This window comes from Aotus nancymaae, unplaced genomic scaffold (genome assembly GCF_030222135.1).
Source record: "Aotus nancymaae isolate 86718 unplaced genomic scaffold, 86718_ANA_hifiasm-v0.15.2.pri h1tg000016l, whole genome shotgun sequence".
NCBI lineage: Eukaryota > Metazoa > Chordata > Mammalia > Primates > Aotidae > Aotus > Aotus nancymaae.
This window is the reverse complement of record NW_026988428.1, coordinates 35,858,929-35,880,047: the sequence shown is the minus strand read 5'-3', so window position 1 is coordinate 35,880,047 and position 21,119 is coordinate 35,858,929. Positions and strand designations below refer to the sequence as shown.

Sequence of the window (21,119 nt, the reverse complement as noted above, 5' to 3'; positions counted from 1 at the left end):
CATGTTGGTTAGGCTGGTCTTGAACTCCTGACTTCAGGTGATCCACCCGCCTCGGCCTCCCAAACTGCTAGGATTACTGGTGTGAGCCACCGAGCCCGGCCGTCCTCTTCCTCTTTTCTTGGGGGTCCTTAGCACAGGACCCAGAGCAGCAGAGCTCCCAGCATTCCCAGTGCTGACTGTCTGTAGCGATCCAAGTGCTTGCTCTGAGCAAGGCCCTGGCTCCCAGCATCTGGAGGCTGCCAGTGGGCACAGCGTGTCTGGGAGCTGCCTTAGCTGCTCAGGCTTGGGAGAGGGACCATCCTGCAGGCGCTCGAACCATAAATGTCCAGACACAGAATCACATTGGAGCCATCCTCAGCAGACCAGGCAGGGCTGCCTCCCAGGGAGAGCTGGGTAACCCGAGCTGCTGGCAGGCCCTCAGGTCACTTCAGGAGCACAGGGCGGTCAGCTGATGCTCCTGGGGACCATTCATCACGTCTCGCAGCCCAGCCAGTACAGCCACGGCTATTTCCAGGCCTGGGTATGCAGCAGCTTATATAACAGGCTGGAAGTCAGGGCTGGGTTGAGGGGCACTTGTGACAGGGATGGGTCTGTGCCCACCTCCCACTGTAGGTCTTACCCCTCAGCCCCTAGTCTCCCTGTGGAGATTTGTGGGGAGCCCACAGCTCTGGCTGCAATCCCTGTGGCCAGCCACCGTGCCCATCAACACACCCCTCACTTCCTGGCCTGGAAGATGCCTGGCCACCTTCCTTCCATGGTGTTGAGGCCACCAAGCAGCCTCTCCCTCAACCCTATCAGCCCTGCCCAACCTCTGCACTCTCACCCTCCCTCCACCCTCAGAGGAAGAGCAGGTGTGTCTGCTGCTGCCCCTCCGAGAGAAACTGTGCACATTCCGGAAGCCCCCTCCCAGCTCCTGCGGGCCTAGTTGGGTGGGTGGTTAAGCGGGGTTCAAATACATGTATTCCCAGTGTGGCTCTAGGTGGGCTTTGTACATCTGCTGAGACTCAGTTTCTTGTTTGGGAAATGGAACGATACTATCTCCCTTTTGGTGTGGCTGTGACTGTGGGGCTTTAAGAGCACATTCCAGGAGGCAGATTGTCCAGCCCTGTCTATCTGTGTGGCCTGGGGCCAGTCACTTAAGTTGTCCCAGCCTCAGTTTCCCCGTGTAGAACGGGACTGCGATATGACCTACCTCTGAGTTATTGTGACGATCCAGTGAGTTTTTATGCATAAAGCATTTAAAGAGTTCCTGGCATGAGGTCAGCACCATGTAAGTGTTGGCTATAATTAGACAATGTTTGGAGATCACTTTCCTCTGCCTTGGCTCCTAATAAGCTCTTGGTGAAAGGTAGTTGTTATTTTTAACTTCTTCCTTCTCCTTCACTGTCTTAATTCCCTTTATAAATCCACCTTCATTTAGCCTTGCAACTCTCTTTAAGTACCTTCACTTCTCTCCTCTTTTGTTGTCAATCTGCTAAACTACCAACAAGGCGTGCATAAATTATATTTGTCCCATGTTTACATTCATACAACATTTCCCATGCACTCCTGTCCCGACCTCACAGCAAACCAGCGAGCGAGCAGTGCGGCTCATGTCATTGCCCTCATTTTGAGAGCCTGGAACAGGGTGTGATCTGTCCAGAAGCATCAGCTGCTCAGGGGTGTGTCCAAGCCACCAGTGAGGGTATCCTGACCTCGGGCACCAGAGCACACCAGATGATGCACCCAGGGCGTGCCAGCTCGGTGCTGCCAGGGCAAATTAGTGCAAGGGGCCCTTCTGCTTCGGATCCCAGCTGTGGGGGCGCCCACATTATGGGAGGAGAGGCCTGTGGGCTTTATAAATACCTCCCACCCCAGCAGGAGCCCCAGAGGTCCCCAAGTGCTGTGCGGTAGTGCCCTCTGCTGGAAACAGGCGGTACTGCTGCTTCTTATAAGGAAGGAGGTGGATCCCTTCACATTCACGCAAAAAGCTAACTAGGGCCGCCTATGTGCCAGGCCCTCTTCTAGGAACCGCAGAGGGGGAAAGGAACCTCGGAAAGCCCCGACCTTTCATGGAGGTGCCTTCTAGGGGAGGGATACAGACAAAAACATATTTAAGAGAATGGCACATAACGAGAAATGCAAGAAAAACAGAGCCGGGTGAGCGGCTTAGCGAACGATAGTGGGCGCTAGCTATACGGATCGGCCAGAGATGGCTTCTCAGAGCAGGCGACAATGTTGCCAGGGACAGGAGCGAAGCGAGGCAGAGAGGCCTTTCCCCGGGGAAAGACCATGGAGACACAGGACGAGTGAGAAGGTGCTGAGATGGGGATAGTCTGGGTATGGAGGAAAAACAATGAGGCCCACGTGGTTAAGGGCAGTGCCGAAAGAGGCCGGGCGCGGTGGCTCACACCTGTAATCCCAGTGCTTTGGGAGGTCAAGGTGGGCAGATCACCTGAGGTCAGGAGTTCGAGACCAGCCTGACCAATATGGCGAAACCTAGTCTCTACTAAAAACACAAAAATTAGCCGGGCATAGTGGCAGGCGCCTGTAATTCCAGCTACTGTGGAGGCTGAGGCACAAGAATTACGTGAACCTCGGAGGTAGAGGTTGCAGTGAGCCGAGATGGCGCCATTGCACTTCAGCCTGGGCGACAGGGCGAGACTCTGTTTCTAGGGGGGGGGGGGGGGAAGCAGTGAGCAAAGTCCGAGAGTCAGAGGCCTTACCACGTAGTGCATGAAGAAGGCAGAGCTCTGGCAGGCTCAGGAAGCAAAAGCAGAGCTCTAATAAGCATGCACTGAGGTGTGTGCGGAGCCTCACCACTGCCTGTGAAGTGGGTATTCCTGGCATTACCTCCATTTTGCAGAGGAGGAAACTGAGGCTGAGGAAAGTAGAGGTTGTGTGGTTTGCTCCAGGGTGGAAATATAAAGTCACAGAGCAAGGACCTAAATCCAGGTTTGTTTGACTCTAGTTTGTTTGTTTTCTTTCTTCCTTTTTTTCTTTCTTTCTTGCGACAGGGTCTCGCTCTGTCACCCAGGCTGGAGTGCCAGGGGCCACTGGCACAATCACGGCTCACTGCAGCCTGGAGCTCCAGAATTGGAGCGAGCCTTCCATCTCAGCCTCTCGAGTAGCTGGGACTACAGACGTGTGCCACGACACTCACATCAGTTAATTTTTTTTTTTTTTTTTTTTCGAGAGGGAGTCTCACTCTGTTGCCAAGGCTGGAGTGTAATGGCACGGTCTCGGCTCACTGCAACCTCCGCCTCCCAGGTTCAAGCAATTCTCCTGCCTCAGCCTCCCGAGTAGCCACCACACCCGACTAATTTTTGTATTTTTAGTAGAGACATGGTTTCACCATGTTGGCCAGGCTGGTCTTGAACTCCTGACCTCGTGATCTGCCCATCTCAACCTTCCAAAGTGTTGGGATTACAGGCGTGAGCCACCACGCCCGGCCTCTTAAAATATTTTTGTAGAGACGAGGTCTTGCTATGTTGCTCAGGTTGGTCTTGAACTTCTGCTCAATAGATCTTCAGGCCTTGGCTTCCCAAAGTGCTGGGGTTACAGGTGAGCCACCCCTCCTGGCCGAATCCGGGCTTTTAACCATAAGTTACGCTTGGCGAGAGAGAAAAACGGCAAGACACAACAGCAGGTAGAGAATGGCCACAACTGTATTAAAATACATATACGTGTATTTATATCTAGTAAAAACGCTGAAGGCACTCCACTGTCTGGGGGTGACTTAATGCTTCCATTGTGGGGCTGGGGCAGGGAGGATGGTCGCCACCCCCCGCAGAAAGCAGGAGAGATCGCCCTGAGCGTTGATAACAACCACACCGCACACTCACAGGCTCCTTTGCGGTTACAAAGTGTCCTTCACTGCTGAGCTTTTGCTCCTCACCACAGCCATTTCACAGGGAAGGAAGCAGAGCCTCAGGGAGGCCGCGACTCCCCCTGAGATAGCCCATGGCACGGCTGGGGCCAGGGCAGACCTCCACCTGTTCCGAGTCCTGCAGGCGCATGTCCAGGAGAAGGGAGAGCTGGCAGAGAGGAACCAGGAGGGTCTGGGAGCAGGGCCGGGGGCGGGTGACGAGGGTGGCCGTTCCCGAGTCTGCCGGCAGCGGGCGCCACTTCTCCGCAAGTCGGCCGGGCCACGCCCCCTGCCGGGACCCGCCCCTTTGCTGCTGGGACCCACAGCACCTAGTGGGGAGCGGCGCGGCGAGCTGGGGTTCGAGGCCATGGGGATGGGAGGGCGGTGGACGGGCTGGGTCAGGGCAGGAGGAGAAGCCGCAAGGGAGGGGCTAGGACGGGGCAGAAGGAGGAGCCGCTGAAGAGGTCACCGGCGGCCCGGGGTCTGCGCGAGTGAGGGGTCGAGCGTGCGGGGGCGCCCGCGTCTGCGGCTGGGAGCGCGAGCTGGAGGTGGGGCGGGGGTTGGCGAGCGCGAGGGGAAGGTCCCGGCGTGGCGGGCGGCGGTGCTCGACGGCGCCGGGATTTCCTGGGGCGGCGGGGCTAGCTGGCTGGGGAGGCGGTTACTCACTCCGGCGCTGCCGCCTGCTTCCCTCCCAGATCCCAGCAAAGCACAACCCCGAGGCCCCCTCTGCGCTCCCACCCCACTCGCGGCGGCGGCACGCCCGGGAGGGAGCTCGCTCCTGCGGCTCAGCCTGCAGCCTCGCGGCCCCGGGGCTGGCGAGGGTGGAGAGGGAGGACGGCGCCCTGCGGACTCCACCGGAGCGGCACCGCTGGCCCCAAGCCGCTACAGTCTAGCCTAGGCCTGGAAGGGCAGCCTGCAGCCTCTTGAGCAGCGCGTGGGGCTCCAGCCTCCAGCACCTCCACCCGTCCCGTCTCTCCGAGCTGAGCCCCCACTCTGGTCTAGACGGGAACCCGTGAAGAGCAGCCTCCGGCTGTGCGCCCCAGCCCCGCCTCCTCTCCCCTTCCCTGGTCCCTGAACACTGGCGACACCCCACCAGCCGGCAGGGGCTGGACACCGTGTTGAGCCCTGCCCCCATCTCCTCCCTCGGCCCCACTCATACCTTCCTCCAACCAAGGCGAGGACACAGATGTGTCTGCTGGGACCCCGGCCCTCTAACAGTTCCCAGTCTGTAGGCAGACGGCCACCACCCATACCAAAGCTTACACTAGGAAGCAGAAAGTGGTTCTGGGGCAGCGGGAGGCGCAGGTCCTTATCTCCCGGAGAACACACAGCCTCAGGCGACCGAGTTCGGCCAGTATTTAGAGTCCCAAGGCTCTGTGTGGGCGGGAGCTCAGAGGTCTCCAGAATCATCATTCAACATCCTTTCAATAAAGACTCACTGAGCACCTAGGGTGCTTTAAAAATACCAACGTCCCAGCCCACCCTAGAATTCCTAGGTCAGAATCTCAACAGGGCCAGGAGCGGTGGCTCATGCCTGTAATCCCAGCACTTTGGGAGGCCGAGTGGGGATTACTTGAGCCCGGGAGTTCGAGACCAGTCTGGCCAACATGGTGAAACCTCTCTACAAAAAATACAAAAATTAGCCCGGCGTGGTGGCGCACACCTGTAGTGCCAGCTACTCTGAACGCTGAGGTGGGAGGATCACTTGAACTCAGGAGGTTGAGGCTGCGGTGAGCTATGAATACACCACTGCACTCCAGGTTGGGCAACAGAGCAAGAGCCTGTTTTTTTCTTTAGGGGAAGGGAAAGGGAAAAAAAGAATGGCAAGGGTAGGAGTAGGGCCCTATCTGCTGTTAATGTCCCCCAGCCTACTGGCTGTTGCAGCTGCCAACCACTGGTCTTGCCTTATTTGCCCAGAGAGAGTGGCTGGAACCAGGCCCTCAGAGTGAGATGTGTGGGGCTCCAGAAGATGCTATGTGTGCTGGGACCTGGGTGGGCTGTCACACTGGGGGTTGCTGAGTGGACCACACCAACTGTGAGTCACCAGAGGCATAAGTGACTCTGTAAGGGAGCAGTGGGGAAAGAGACCCAGAGACGGTATTTGCGTTTTTACTCTTTGCATAAATTTATGTGTTCTCCTCACAAAGGCCAAACTCCAGGATGGAAGGGTCACTGAAGCTTAGATGGTGTCCCTGACAGCAAACATTCATGTGTCTTAGGCAACCTGGTGGCCCCTGCTCCTGGGAGGTCCCCATATTGATTGCATGCAAGACCCATCTCTAAAAATAAAAATAAATTATAAATAAATAATAAAAGCACTCTTGCATCTTGCAATTGAAAAGCATGTTTCCTTCCCGTTGTCAACCCCAGTGCATGAGCTTTCAGACCACACAGGGTCTGTGCAGAGAAGGTATGTTGGTTGGAGTCGTTTAGTCATTAGTTAAATGTTCTGACCTCAACTGTTCATGTATTCATGTATTCAGACCTACCTGTTTCTATCAGTGCTGGGGTTGGGTGGGTGGGATTTAGTCCCTTGGGAGCCCACAGTCTGGGTGGTGGGGTGAGGTGAAGCCTTGGAGACCAGAAGCAGTGGGTGTGTGTCTGAGCGCTTCAGATAAATGGTTATGGGGTTCAGGGGAGGCTCCACTTTGTACTAGCATGCAGCAGGCTGAGGACAGGCTGAAGAGGCGGGCTCTAAGGAGGGAGGGAGGCTGCTCCCAGCGGCTGGCTGATTGATGGGAGAGCCCTGCTCTGTGCCCCTCTCCACCTGGTATGGTCCAGGCTCCGAGAGGTGCAGTGTTCTGGGGTCCCCACCAGGGGTCAGCACACTGCTGCACTCTGGCTGTTTTACTCTATTAAGGAACTCTCCTGGGTCCCCCTGGCCCCTCCACGGCCCCCAGCTTTCTTTCTGTCTCACTTCTCTGAGCCCATCACTCCCCAGTATGGTCATTTCATCCATCACATCCGTCATTGCAGGACCAGGCAGCCTCCCAGCCAGCCAGCCTGACGTCTCTCCTGAGCTGGGGAATCCCACAGCCTCCCTCACGTCCCCAGACACATGAGCCCAGGCTGGGCAGCAGGAGGGGCCTCCCGCTGTCCCTCCTCTTCTCCTGCTGCCATCCAGCTCAAGGTCTTGGGTTTGGTTTCCAGGGGAAATGGGAATGTTCGGAGGTTCACCCTTTCTAGTAAGTTTTCCCATGTGTGTTAGCAAAGCTCTTCTCCAAGCCCGCCTCCCCTGTTCTGTGCACCCCATCAAGTCTCCAGAGCACCCGCCATGCTCCCCTTAGATGAGAATGCTCTCCCTCCTCCCTCCAGCACAGCACCAGTGTGCATGGAACCACGAGCTCTCCGGGCTGGCCCCTCCTCCTACTGCCCCTGGCACACCTCGGACCTGCCCCTTCAGGTCCTTCCTCTCATATAGCCACCATGCCAACACCTCTTTTTCCACAGGTAAGGCCCATAGCCTGAGAGGCTCAGCTCATTCCTCACCATCTCTCCCACCCTGTCCTCACACCCCTTCCTCCAGGAAGACTTCCCTCTCACCACCCTAGAGACAAACAGGCATGAGAGCATCTTGGCCTTGCGAGGCGCCAGCTCTGCTGCCTTAACCTAATTCTCAGTCTCTTTATCTGCCAAATGGGGAGATATACAGCTTTCAGATGTACTGTGAGGCCTCAGCGAGGTAATGGATGTGGAAATGTTAGCCCAGCACATGGGGACATGGAAGTCACCTATCCTTTTTTTTTTTTTTTTTTTTTTTTTTGAGACGGAGTCACACTCTGTTGCCAAGGCTGGAGGGGCAGTGGTGCTATCTTGGCTCACTCTGACTTCTGCCTTCCGGGTTCCAGCAATTCTCCTGCCTCAGCCTTTCAAGTAATTGGGACTACAGGTGCCCACCACCACGCCCAGCTAATTTTTGTATTTTTAGAAGAGATGGGGTTTTGCCATGTTGGCCAGGCTGGTCTTGAACCCTTGACCTCAGGTGATCCACCTGCCTTGGCCTCCCAAAGTGCTGGGATTACAGGTGTGAACCACCACACCCAGCCACCTATCCTTTTCTTGTGGTGCAGCTGACACCCCCATGCCCCCGCCCCCAGCCTGCTGACAGGAACCTGCCCTTGCTAGGTGCACTGGCTGCCTCTGCTGCTCCCACTGTCCTTGGCTCAGGCAGAGCAGCAAGACCAGGGGATTCTGGGGCACAAACCACTGTGCTGGGGACGTGGGGACAGATGCAGGGCTCTGTGGGGACCTCAGACCAGAATCCTATCTGCAGGGCCATGTCCCTCCCCTGACCATGCATGAAACCTGGCATGGAGGCATCTGTCCTCCCCTGGAATTGTTGGGGGCCCCTTCTGGCCTAGCGTGGGAGAGGGGCTCCCACAGAGTTCCCTGAGGCTTTGAGAGGAGCAGAAGGCTGGTGGGAGGTGAAGGAGGGGCGGCGGGGCAGGGGGAATACCGACCACACAATATTCTAAGTCCCTGCTCCTTTTCCCATCCACCCCCACCCCCTCCGCCAAACACGATCCCTGGGTTAATTTTTAGCATCGCAGCTCGCACATTAGTCACTCCCTGTCACCCACCTACACGGCAGGAGGCTGCTGTGCTGGTGCCGTCATCCCATCAGCTGAGAGGTGGGATCCAGCCCCGCCCTGGGCACCCCTCACCCTCCCCTGGGAGCACACGGCTGGCCAGGAGCCCACATCAGCCTGGGTGAGGGGACACCAACATCACTCTTGGGACTAGCTACATGGCAGGGAGTGGGGACAGACCGGTGGCCAAGGGACTTGGAATCTACTGGGAGGAGAAATCCAGGGAGGCCCTGCAGCCTCCCACCCCCCCGTAAGGTGCCAGGCTATGCTCAGGCAGTTGGTCTCCTGGCAGCCTTGGGCTCTGGGAACAAAGGTGTGAGGGGGGCCCCTCCCCTAGACCTGAGCCCCTGGGAGCCAATGTTTGTCATTGCCGCAGAGCAGCTGTTCAAACAGGGAGCTTGGGGAAGCTCCATTTTCTTAATCAAATGTCCTCCCTTCCTGGGACTGGGGAGGGCAGGGTGGCCAGATGCAAGTGCCCTGGCTGGGGCCGCCACCCAGCCCCAAAGGGATTTTGAAAGAAGGGCCTACAGATGCCAGCTACAGATGGAGCAGAAGAGGGGCCGTCTCACCCACTCCCTGGGGCTCAGAGGCGGGGAGGTAGTGGTTACCCCTAGATAGGGTTGGCCCCAAGGAAGCATTCACTCATCAGCGCCAGTTAATGGAGCCCCTCCTGTGTGCCAGGCTCTGTTAGGCCCTGGAGGTGCAACTTCAAACAAGACTGGGTTCCTGCCCTCACAAAGGCAAGACAGAAACAAAAGGAGTCAGTGCGATTCCCAATTGGGAGAAAGTGCTATGAAGTAAAAAATAAAATAGATCGGCGCAGCGGCTCACGCCTGTAATCCCAGCACTTTGGGAGGCCGAGGTGAGTGGATCACCTGAGGTCAGGAGTTCAAGACCAGCCTGGCCAACATGGCAAAACCCTATCTCTACTAAAAATACAAAACTTAGGCAGGTGTGGTGGTGGGTGCCTATAATTCCAGCTACTTGGGAGACTGAGGCAGGGGAATCCCTTAAATCCGGGAGGTGGAGGTGGCAGTGAGCCAAGATTGTGCCATTGCACTCCAGCCTGGATGACAAGAGTGAAACTCCATCTCAAAAAAACAAAACAAAACAAAAAAACCCAGCAGACTCAAGATAAAGAATAATGGGGTCAGGGAACTACTTCAGATCTGATCAGGCAAACCTCTTTGAGGAGCCGATGTTTTAGCTGAGGCACAAGGTGGACAAATCAGTCTTGCAAAGAAGAGTGTTCCAGGCAGAGAAGAAAGCATGGGCGAAAGCCAGAGGCAGGAGGGAGCTTGGCATATTTGAGGAATAGGAGCAGAAAGGATAGTGTGGCTTAGATGTAACAAGTGACATGGAAGGAGAAACAATTTGAGATCAGAGGGAGAGGCAGGGACCAGATTCTGGAGGGATTCATGGAGGGCATTGAGAGACACAGTTGCAGAGGTTGGGCACTGCACAAAAGGCTTCCAGTTACCAAACTGTTGGGCCTGTGTGGCTGCTGTCAGCCTGGAGAAAGGGATGCTATGTTATTTGTCTCCCAGGAGGGACGTGTTATGGATAGGCCATGGTAAAGAGTTTGGTCCTTATTCTTTTATTCCAGGGAAAGGCATAACGGGTTTAAGCAGAGGAGGCTTGTGATTGATCCAGTTTCCTTTTTGAAAAGATCACCCTGACTGCTGTGTGCAGAAAGGATGCTCAAGGAGCAAAAGAAGAAACAGAAAGGGGACCCTCTCAGAAAGCAAGAACCATGGTGCAGGACAGGCAGGGAGGGTCTGCTCAGACCTCTCTCAAAGCGACCCCCGGCATGCTGGTTACTGCCCAGGAGGAGCACTGGAGCAGGGACCTCAAGTCCCAGGCCCAGCTCTGCCACTAGCTTGCTGTATGACACCAGACAGGTCACTTCAAAGAAGGTCGTGACCATCACTTGGAGATGCATGAGCACACACTATTCTGGCACACACTGCCTTGAGGGTCTACCATGTGCTAGGATCAGGCAAGAATAAAGCAGTGAAGATAGAAAAGGCTCCTGAGCCCTGCTGCAAGAAGCGTGCATCCTCCCAGGTGGGGAGCGCAGGCAAAGATAAACCCATAAAAGTCAAGACGGTCTCAGATTGCGATGAGAATACAACAGGGCTGTCACAGAGGAGGCTATGACTGTATTTTCCACTGGGTGGGAAGGTCTTTGGAAGGCAGGGCTGAGGACTGAAGCGTACCAGGTACAGCCAGCAGCACAGTCAAAGCAGGGAGTGAGAAGCAGAGGCCGTAAGGGTCAGAATCTCATCCTGGGAGGCAGACGTGGTGAGTCAAGCATGTGATCTCAACACTTTGGGAGGCCAAGGTGGCCGATCATGTGAGGTCAGGAGTTTGAGACCAGTTTGGCCAACATGGTGAAACCCCATCTCTACTAAAAATACAACAATTAGGTGCAGTGGCTCACACCTGTAATGCCAGCACTTTGGGAGGCCTAGGCGGGTGGAGCATGAGGTCAAGAGATCGAGACCATCTTGGCCAACATGGTGAAACCCTGTCTCTACTAAAAATACAAAAATTAGCTGGGTGTGGTGGTATGCACCTGGTAGTCCCAGCTACTTGGGAGGCTGAGGCAGAGAATTGCTTGAACCCGGGAGACAGAGGTTGCAATGAGCCGAGATTGAGCCACTGCACTCCAGCCTGGGTGATAGAGGGAGACTCCCATCTCAAAAAACAACAACAAAAAACTCATCCTGGGAGTATTGGAAACCGTGGAAGAGTTCTAGAACAACAGAGTAATCTGTGATGGGGCCCGTCACAGGCCAGGTGGATAATGGCTCAGGTCCCTGCAGATCTGGCTTGTGCCCCTCAAGGGAGACCTCAGAGGCTGGGAAGAAAGGCATGCCAAGCACACGTATTTCTATAGAGATGGTTAAGTACTTGAGGCAAGCCTTGGCCACCACCTGCTGTGGGTATTTGGGGAGGGAGGCTCAAGTTCTGAAGTGTGGGGCCTCCAGCTCAGGCCTGTACATGTAAATTTAAATCTCCCAGACTATTTCCCTGGCTTCAGGCTGCAAGAAAATAACATGTGCGTTTGCGTTGGGGGTGGGTGGTTGGGATGGTGGAGTCAGAGCTTGCCCCAGCCCAATCCTCCCCCTCAGGCAGTCACCACACCGACACAGATGCAAAAAACCATCCATTTTATACAGTTTGTGGTTCAGAAGCAACAATATGCAGAATGGTGGAACGGTCTGTGCTGTCCCCACCCCACCTGAACTTGCCGGTTCCTGTCCCCCAAGGGGCACAGAACACAGACCCCCTGCCCGGCAGGACCCGACTTAGTTACAAGCCCCTGGGAGGGGCCAAGCCCTTAGGGGTCGAGGCCAGGAGGCAGGAGGCCCAGCACCTGATGCCCCTGGGGGCCCACTGGGTCAGGGAACTGTGTGTGTGGAGGGTGGGGGGTCAGCCCACCATGGGCCATTTCTCCCCAAGGCTAAGGGCGGGGGAGCAAGTAAAGCTGAGGAGAGGGCTTCGTGGGACAGGGTTCCCACCCCCCGCTGGGAGGGTGTTCCCGGATACCCCACAAGGCACTACAGATGAGACTGTAGGCGAGCACCCCCATCTTTGGCCCCCAATTGCCTGGGTCTCCCCGTGCCCCAGCTCTCACTGTGACTTAGCGAAAGAGAAGGGCCTGGGCCCCCCACTCCCTCATCAGACACCAGCCAGGAACAGACCAGGAGGGGCGGGGCTCGCAAGGACCCTCTCCCGCTGCTCTGGGCTCCTGGGGTCCTCTTGGCCCGGCCTCCCCCTATTTCAGCGCTGGTTGTCGCGAATAAATAAATAAATACCTCCCTGCCCGCCCCCGCCCCTACAGCTGGCTCTCCTCCTCCTCCAGGGAGCGGTTGAGTCCGGGGATGAACTTGAGCAGCCGCCGGCGGAAGCTGCGGTACTTGGTTTTGCGTAGGCCGGGGCCGCACAGGGCCTGCTCGCGGGCCTCAGTCCAGAGCGCGCCCGGCGCGCCCCCGCCTCCGCCCCCGCAGGGGCCCGCGCACCGCACACTGGCGCTGCGGCTCAGCGCGGCCCGCACCCCGGGGCCCGGCCCCACAGCAGGGGTATCCGCGGGGCCCGGGCCCAGGGTGCGGGCCGGGGGCGGCGGAGGCGGCAGCGCCGGCGGCTCGGAGTCCCCGAAGAAGCACGTGTGGTAGACGGCGTCGTCGGCGTCGCCCCTGGTCCGCCGGGCGCCTCCGCGGGGACGCCCGGGCACGGCGAGCAGAGGCCCGAAGGGCAGCGAGCCCGGGAGCAGGCCCGCGCCATACAGGCAGGAGCGCACCGACTCCAGCGTGTCGTAGATGCTGGGGTCCTTCACCACCAGGCCTGCGCGGAGACGGGGGAGGCGGTGGGGGGCGGGTCAGGCCTGGGCGGTGATGTCCTCCGCAAAGGCTCGGATGGCCTAGGCGAGGCATCCCCACTCCGTCCTGCTGACTCTCTGTATGGCCCTGGCCAGGCACAGACCTGAGCCTCTACTTCCCTCACCCGCAAATCAGGAATGATCACTCAGATCCTTATGGGCGTCGCTTAGCACACAAGACCCTCGGAAAGAATTGACACAGACTCTTTGAGCCCTGGTGTTCCCCTCTGTGAAGTGAAGAGTGCACTATCTGTTACTTACCTGCAGAGGGCTAGTGTGAAACCAGAAACGTGGGTACGGCAGTATCCAAAGTAGTAGCTCAACAAACCTTGCTTTACTTTAAGAGGTTTGCTAGTAAACCCTTCTTTACTAGAGCCCACCAGGTCCGAGGAGGAAGCGCAGACCTACTCACCGTGCACCAGCCGCTGCTCCTGCACCATTAGGGACCTGTACTCTCCCCACTTCTCATACAGGGTTTGCTGCAAGAGACAACCGCCACCCCACTGTCACGAACTAGCAGGGAACCAGCAGGACATTAGGTATAGATAAGGGATCAGGAAGCAGACAGAAGAAACCTTCAGTTAAAGGAGATTCGGATATAAATGACCACCCCCATAGGGCAGGCGCTTGGGAAGAGGAGGGTGGAGGTTAGACGTTATCTGCGCTCGTTCCCCTACCTTCAGGTACTGCAGACGAGCCTCCAGTTCCGCCTTCCGAATTGACGTTCCGTACAGAGTTTCCAATCTGAGATTGGGGAAGCAAAGGTCGAGTGAGCCACAGGCTGAGGAAATACCAAGAGGCTGAGCTCGGGAGTCCTCAGTCACTGCAGTTCCCACATATACCTGAGAACATTGCCTGATGCTTTAATGATGTCCACAATCTCTCGATGCCGGATGCCTTCCACGTTCAGGCCATTGACGCTGGCAATGGTGTCCCCTGCCAGGCGGACATAGGGGTTAGATTTGCTCCAGGGGGTATGCTAGAATTCCAGCCTCCTACCTTAGCCAGAAAGGGGAGAGGGCACGTAGTAACTTCAAGAAATACTCCTGAACTCCTCCTCCAACTTCTTATGGTTCTAGGTGGCCCTCCTCTGACATCTCTCATACCTGATCCAAACACACAGAGAACCACAGCCATTCTTCTGGGCCTGTAGTGACCACCAGGCTGTCCAGACCCAGCACCCCAGCCAAAGGACAGGGACCTCACACACCCAGCACCCTCACTCCACTCTCAAGAAGCTCTGTCCCAAAGCTAAGCCCACCCAGGCCCCAGGGCTGTCCTCAGAGTTGGTTATTTCTGTCCAGTCCACGCTGGCCATGAGACCTAGTCAAAATTCAGGGAGGGGCAGGTGGGCAGCACCTCGCTAGGAACTGACCCTGGCCCCAGGCATGGCAGAGCCTCATGGAGCCACAGAGAATCAATCCAGCCTCTGGTGGTGAGAGGGAAGCACAGGGAACGCCTGGCCCTGAGCTTCTGCTACCCCGCACACTGCAGAGCCTCCCGACCTCAGGCACAGGTGCCCCGCCTCTGAGGGCCCCTTTCCCGTCTGTAAAAAGGGTATGGATCCCTGCTGCGGCTGCTTCAGGGATGACAAGGAGGGAGGGTGGATGTGAAACTGCCTTGTGAAGTTGTGGTATACTGCTTGGCTACTGCTATGGTTTAAATATGGTTTGTCCCCAAAACTCAGGTTGAGGCTTCATCCCCAATGTAACAGTGTTGAGAGATGGTAGGACCTTCCTTCAAGAGGCATTTGGGCCATAAAGGACCTGCCCTCATAAAGGGATTCATGCTGTTTTGGGGAGTGAGTTCTTGCTCTGGCAGGACTGGTTTAGTTACCTGGAGAGTGGGTGGCTATAAAGCAAGATCACCCGTGTTTTGTCTCTTTCACATGTACCTACCCACTACTCTTGCAGGCGTTCCTGCCATGAGATGTCATCCATCGTGTCAGAACGCAGCATGAGGCCCTCATCCAATGCGGCCTCCCAGTCTTGAACTTCCCAGCCTCCAGAACTATGAGCTAAATAAACCTCTTTTGTTTATAATCACCCAATCTCAGGTATTCTGTTACGGTAACAGAAAATGGACTAAGAGAGCTAGCAAGGGCTGTTGGTAAGTGGGAGGGAGGTAGGGGCTTAGGGGCAAAGATGGTGGAGCAGGGATTGATTCATGTAGTTTCAGGCTGCCCTTCCTGGAACCTGGGGACTCTAGATCTGCTCAATCCAGGGTCTCCTACTGAGGCATAATTTTCTTGTTAGAGGAAGTAACATACTGCTTTGGAGGCAGAGGCAGGAGGAGGGTCGCTTGAGCACAGGAGTTCAAGGTTATCTTGAGTTATGATCATGCCACTGCACTCCAGCCTTGGTGACAGAGTGAGGCCCTGTCTCTTAAAAAAAATGTTTTTAATTTTTTTAAAGGGAGTAACATCGGTTCCTTGGTACTGGGCCTATCTGGGGGCAGGACTGGCCTGCTCTCCAATATCAAGCAGAGCTAATGGATTGTTGCTTCCTCCCCGGCTCCTGCCCGTGCTGACTGCCAGGTTGCTGGGAGGAATCAGAGCAGCAGCAGCAGCAGCAGCAGCACCCACCACTAATTAGGCCCTGGCTCTGTTCCCAGGGAATCCCCGTGCTGCACTGTGATGTTTGGATGCATTATTACCCCCATTTTGTAGATGGGACTATGTAAGACCACACAGTACATGGCAAATTTGCCTAGATCCAAAGCCCAGATGCTATCCATTCTTCTTTCTGGCTTGTCAAAGAAGGAGGAGGAAAAGGAATAGATTTCAGGAGAGATTTCTCACCCCCTCTGCTTGGGAGTAAGGTCCTATCCCCTTCCCAGACCCTTGTCCTGGGCCCAGGCCCCACCTGGTGTGAGCCCAGCCAGCTGGGCAGGGCTAGACTCATGAACTCGGCAGACAAAGGTCACCATTTCCACGCGCTGCTCCTCCCGGTGGTGAAGGCCATAAGTCTGTAATGGACAAGGGGACCCTCAGCCCAGGGTTGGGGCAAGTCCATTCATCCCTCAGGCTGGCCGTCTACCCCCCACTCCGCCCCCATGTGCAGTTTCTTCCACCTGGATCTCAAAGCCAAAGGTCTGGTTATCCTCCTTCTCCAACGTCAGCACTTTCCTGCAAGAGACACAGGGGTCAAGTCTATCAGGATTAAAAGGTGGAGCAGTCCCAGAGCCTGGGTCTCCCTGGATACTGGCAGCTGGTCTAGAATATTCCAGCAGGACTCACTCCAGTGACAGCTCAGTCTCATCACAGAGTATAGGAATGTCTTTCCCATACCCAGCTGAAATCAGCCTCGTGGAGCCACAGAGAACCAATCCAGCCTCTAGTGGTGGGAGGGAAGCACAGAGAAGGGCCAGTCCCCTGAGGGATGGGCCCACTGAGTTTTTCAGCCACATCCTAGCTTTCCAGTGAGCCCCACAGTACCACTTACTGAGCTGAGGTAAGTCACAGTCCCCAGATTCAGTCACAGCCTGGAGCCTCCTCTGCTCCACAGCTCTGGGGAGAGAGGACAGGCCCCACCCCCAGAAGCCAGTCACGAGGCTCAGCAAGACCACAGCTGCTCCTCCCAGCTGCGCTGGGGCCAGCCCACCAGATGTGGGGGCTGGGGGAGGGGAGCCTCAAGGCCGCCCCTTCCCGCACTGAAGGCCTGCCTGCTGGACACAATGGTCTGGAGCTGCTCCAGATCCTCGCCTGCTGGGTGAGCCCAGAGTTTCCTCTGCCCACTCCCACCCCCTTCCTTCCCACCCAGCCAGAGGCAGAGTTAAAGCAGCCTCCAAAGTCCCCTTCAAGTAGCTCAGCCTTGGAAAGGCCCTGGAGACCAGGCTCCTCCACTCCCAGCTTGACCCAGTTACTCCCCAAATGCTAAGCAGCACCTCCCCACTCCAACCCGAGCCCCTCTCGCTCTGAGCAGCAGCCCTTTCCACTCTCTGTACTACTGGGGCAGGGAGCAGGGTAGCTACCCCAATGTTCTAGGGAAGGGTCAGCAAACTTTTTCTGTGAAGGGCCAGATGGTAAATATTTTTAGGCTTTCTTTGTAGGCCCCTTATGACCTCTGTCATATATAGTTCTTTGTTTTTATTTTTACAACTCTTTAAAAATTACCAGCTCAAGGGCCAAACAGGCCAATCTGGCCAGCAGGCCACAGTTTGCTGAAAGTAAAGCCCAAATTGGGGATGGGACATGAGTAGAGAAGGGAAACTGTGGGGTCCCACAGCCTGGAGTCAGCACCTACTTCGGCCCACACTCAGATTCCTCCAGAGAGGGCTGCCACAGGCTGGGACCAGAAGAGGACAGACATTCTGAAGGCAGGGGTAGCCAGCCCCAAGCAGCTGGACACAGCCTAGCTACGGTCTGGGCCCATGGGGTTTGCTGAGGCTGGGAGGGATCGAGGAGCCCAAGATACCTCGGTTAGGACATTCCCCACAGACTTTGCCTACACCCCCTCCCACCTCCCACACCCAGTTCATCCAGCTCTCCCCAGGGAGGGGTAACTGGCAGGGACTGGGGGTGGGTTGAAGAGCACCTAATGACTCAAAAGTCCCCACCTCCTTTCTCTGCCACCCGCTTCACACAGCCCACACCCCCACCTGCCCCTCACTCCCAGCGGGGGAGCCATGATTAAAGGATAGGAGAATGACTAGGCTGAGATGCTATCCTGGCACCCTCCAACCCAGCACCTCACCACTTTGGACCATGGCAGGGACTGGGTGCTGGTGACTCACCGCTGCTGTTCAGGACTCTGGCTGAGAGTCTTCCAGCGGAATCCTGAGCCCTGGGCGGGAAGATGGTCAGGAAGGAGCAGGTGAGGCGGGGCTGTCCTTGAGCAGATGCTGAGACCTCTATCCTGGGAGATCCCACACCTGGGCTCCAGCTCTGGACACAGTGACCCAATTCCTGTCTCCCCCTTCCCAACTCCACATCCAAACCTTCATGGGTGCTGGTGGAACTATCTGCCAAGTGCCACTACTGGTACCACTCCTCAGCTTTCTCTACAGGCCTTACCTTCACACCTGGGACTGCAGGGACACAACCATCCTCCCGAGTTTCAGATCCATGAACCTCTAAGCCCTTGCTGGTTTCTACGCTGGCAGCGGGTGGGGAGATCATCATTCTAGAATGGTCTCCACCCCTAGGGCCTGTATCTGTAGAGGTTCAGGCCATCCAGACTCCCAAAGCTGGGGCAGGGGCTCTCCTCCAGTGGGATTCAGAGGACAGGAGTCGCCTGAGCTCACCTATCAAGGTGCTCTGAGGACCTTCTGCCAATTGGGTCTCTCCATCTAATTCTCAGCTACAGACCGTGGCTTGGGAGGGCTGGGGTCAGGGACCCTGGCCTGAAGGGCTGGCAATCCCAGCCAGAATGTGGGAACAGAGGTGCCAGGTCTCCTCAGGTACAGGCTGTTTAAGGGACCAGCAGTGGATCCCAGCTGCAGGTGACCAGCTGTGCCAGATACACCTGGGTCTCTCTCCATTGCCATATATTTTGTGCTTTCTGGGACAAAACATCTTAGATATCAAATTTGTCAGTAAGTCTCACTATACTTAAGGAGGGAGTTGGGAGTCCTTTTGGAGGAGAAGGAAGAGAGAGAAACTTTCCTGTCTCTTCAGGGTCCTTGATAAGCCAGTCTCTCGCCCTCCCTAACTTTTTGGTCCTTGGAGGAAGTCCAGTCCCAGAGCAGCCCTTTTCCTTGGTGCCTGTGCAGCCCAGGGCCTTTCTGGTCTGTGCCTTTGCTAACCCTCCCCCGAAGCTGCCCAAGGCAAGGAAGAGAAGGGCCAGAACCAGATTGGCCTCAGGGGTGGGGACAATTCCCAAATGGCCAGGGAGGAAGGACTGGGCAGCACAGAGAGACCCCTTTGTCTTTCAACATGATTTTCATAAAATGCAAATTTTCAACAAGCTGTTCATTGTGTGGGGGCTAGCTGGGGGCCAGGGGCGAAGGAGGGCGACTGGGTGAGGAAAGGCCACCAGGCCCCTCTCCTTAACCTGGTCTTGTGTCCGTTCGGAGCCTCAGGTCCCCTGGGGCCAGAGGAAGAGGCTGGCGTAGGGGAGACTCAGAGGTGGGCGCGGCCCGCATCCTTCCTGCCCCGCGGGTGCCCTGCGACCCCTCCCACTGCGTCCGGTTCCGGCAGAAGTCCAGGGAGCCGTGGCCCTCGCACCTCACACGTCAGACGTGGGGCCAGGCGGCAGGTCCCGAGCCCAGGAATCGGGGAGTCCCCTCGGAAGGGTGTGCTCTCCGGAGTCAGCGGCGCCCCACGCACTTCCTCAGCATAACGCACGCGGCGCAGCCACCGGCCCTTCTCCCACCCAGGCCCCTCTCTGGGACCTTCAACTTGTCAAGGGTTGTCGCTGCCCCAGATTGAAGGAGGAGCTCAGGCGAGGGGGTCCTGGGGACCCAGGACACCTGGCCACCAGGAGGCGGGGCATGGGGGACAGAAAGCCAGATGAAGCGAGTATAAGGGGAATGCTGGGAGGAGTCTAGGAGGGAGAGAGGGGGCGCTATGGAGCGGCGCGCTTGGGGCGCGGAGTTGAGAGCCACGGAGCCTGGGCGCGGTGTGCAGGCGAGGGCCACGGCCTTGGGAGCAACGGGGGCCGCGGGGAGTCGAGGGGGCCAGCGGGCCGGGGAAGAAGGTAGAGGACTCCGCGGACGCCGAGCAGGGGGCACTGCGGGGTCAGCAGGCCCTGCGGGGGGACGGAGTGGGCTGAGCAGGTCCCGAGGGCGGGCGGGGGACGCACCTTTCGGCGGGGCAGGGTGCCCCCGGACACAGCGAGCGCGCGGTACAGCTCGGCAGGGTGGCAGTCCTCCAGCGCCGCGTACAGCTCATCCGCTGGGGGCCCAGGGGTGGCGGCTGCGGCAGGGGGTCCCGGGGTCGGGGCCGGAGCGGCGGGCGCGACTTCTGAGTCGGGAGCCCGGGCGGCGGGGTCCGGGGCGGCCGCCGCCTCCTCCTTCTGCTGCAGCTTCCTGAGTCGGCGGAGGGTCATGGCTCCGGCGCCGGGCGCCCCTCGGAGACGGGACTGGCTCCGCTCGGCGGGGCAGGCGGCGGCTCGGGGATGCCAGCCGGGCGGGCGGCGGGTCGCCTCCCTATATAGGTTCCGAGAGCGGGGCGGGGTTGGGGGCGGACGGGGAGCGGCCTCGGGTGGCCTCGCCCCCAGCGCTCAGGGCCCACCCCCCGGGGCGCCGCAGCCCTGGAGCCCCGCCCACGGCGCTCGACGGCCCGGGAACCCGCGGGACTGGGCGCTAGGTGGGGGAAACCGAGCCGCGGATGCGAGGGGGCGGACGAGGCCCCGGGGCGGGGCTCGGGGCTACGTGATACCTGGAGGGGTCTGTGAAGGGACATTGCGCAAGATTTGAAATTTTGGGATCGAATAGCTTTGGCGATTCATGGAGGGGGGCAGGATTAGAGGTCACAGTAAGAAGCTTGGGGAGGTGGGAAGAGTCAGGGAGATCCAGGGGGCTGCAGGAGAGTCTAGGGCAGGGAGAGGCCGCGGGGCTGCGCAGGAGTAGGGGTGGAGACCCGACGGAGGAGAGAGGAAACTCCCTGAACTGACTGCGCAGAAGCCCCCATGGAGTGAGAGGGCCCAGAATTTTCCCTTGACACAGCTGCCCCAGAAGAGCTGAAAGAGGCTGCCCCCTCTCACCCCCGTACCCAGGTCTAGGAGAAAGGCAAGCGGTGGAAACTCTGAAAGCAGTAGGCTTAATTCTGGACTGTCCCCTCCGCGGGGCTGGAGTGGTCCCTGCTGTATACACTTTCCTCAGCTCCTGATACCAGGCCCTGATCCCGCTTCCCAGCAGACAGATGCTTACTATGGACTTGATTCAGGAGACTGGGATGAGCCCAGGCTGAGTCTAGGGGGATGGCCATACTCAGCCGTTCTCTGACCCCATCTTAGGGACCATCCCCCAGGCTGTTACCATGGCTGCCAAGCGGTTGGAGAGGCGGGAATGGCCCAGCCGAAGTCTCTGTCGTCAGTGGTGCCCGAATAAGAAGTGAGAGGAGGAAGTGGAAGGCAGCGTCTGGTGTCTAAAGAGCGGCTAGCCACCACAGGGCGTCAGCAGCACAAGCTGGGGACTCCATGTCCCAGCACCCATCGGCCAAGAAGCAGAGGCGGCAATGCGGTGCCCCTGTCTGTCCCCTCCTCCCCCAGGTCTCCCAAATCTGTTATGCCTTCACAGTTAACATTTATTGAGCACTTACCATGTGCTATGCACACTGTTTTGTGTGTCCTTTTACATACATGCATTAACTCACATGGTCTTCTAACAGCCCTATGAAGTAAGCACCATTATCCTC

The 21,119-nt window shown here is 57.5% G+C and overlaps 1 protein-coding gene across 1 annotated transcript; it reads right to left on the bottom strand.

Moving 5' to 3' along the window:
* Positions 1-11,595: 11,595 nt before the first annotated feature.
* On the bottom strand, positions 11,596-19,883 carry TAMALIN (trafficking regulator and scaffold protein tamalin). Its single transcript, XM_021666052.2, has 8 exons — positions 19,564-19,883; positions 17,555-17,604; positions 15,893-15,947; positions 15,685-15,787; positions 13,663-13,756; positions 13,498-13,564; positions 13,233-13,299; positions 11,596-12,786 (listed from the first exon to the last, which is right to left on the bottom strand). Exons 1-8 carry the CDS (start codon positions 19,807-19,809, stop codon positions 12,281-12,283), a joined length of 1,188 nt encoding a protein of 395 aa, XP_021521727.2. The 5' UTR covers positions 19,810-19,883; the 3' UTR covers positions 11,596-12,280.
* Between the last annotated feature and the right edge of the window lie 1,236 nt (positions 19,884-21,119).

What these genes read in the sequence shown, in the direction of transcription:
- TAMALIN (XM_021666052.2), bottom strand. Translation starts at nt 19,809, where the DNA reads ATGACCCTCCGCCGACTCAGGAAGCTGCAGCAGAAGGAGGAGGCGGCG. An exon ending in CAGAGTCCTGAACAGCAGCG is followed by an intron (nt 15,948 to 17,554) that starts GTGAGTCACCAG and finishes TGTCTCTTGCAG; the next exon opens with GAAAGTGCTGACGTTGGAGA. An exon ending in GGAGCAGCGGCTGGTGCACG is followed by an intron (nt 12,787 to 13,232) that starts GTGAGTAGGTCT and finishes GTCTCCGCGCAG; the next exon opens with GCCTGGTGGTGAAGGACCCC.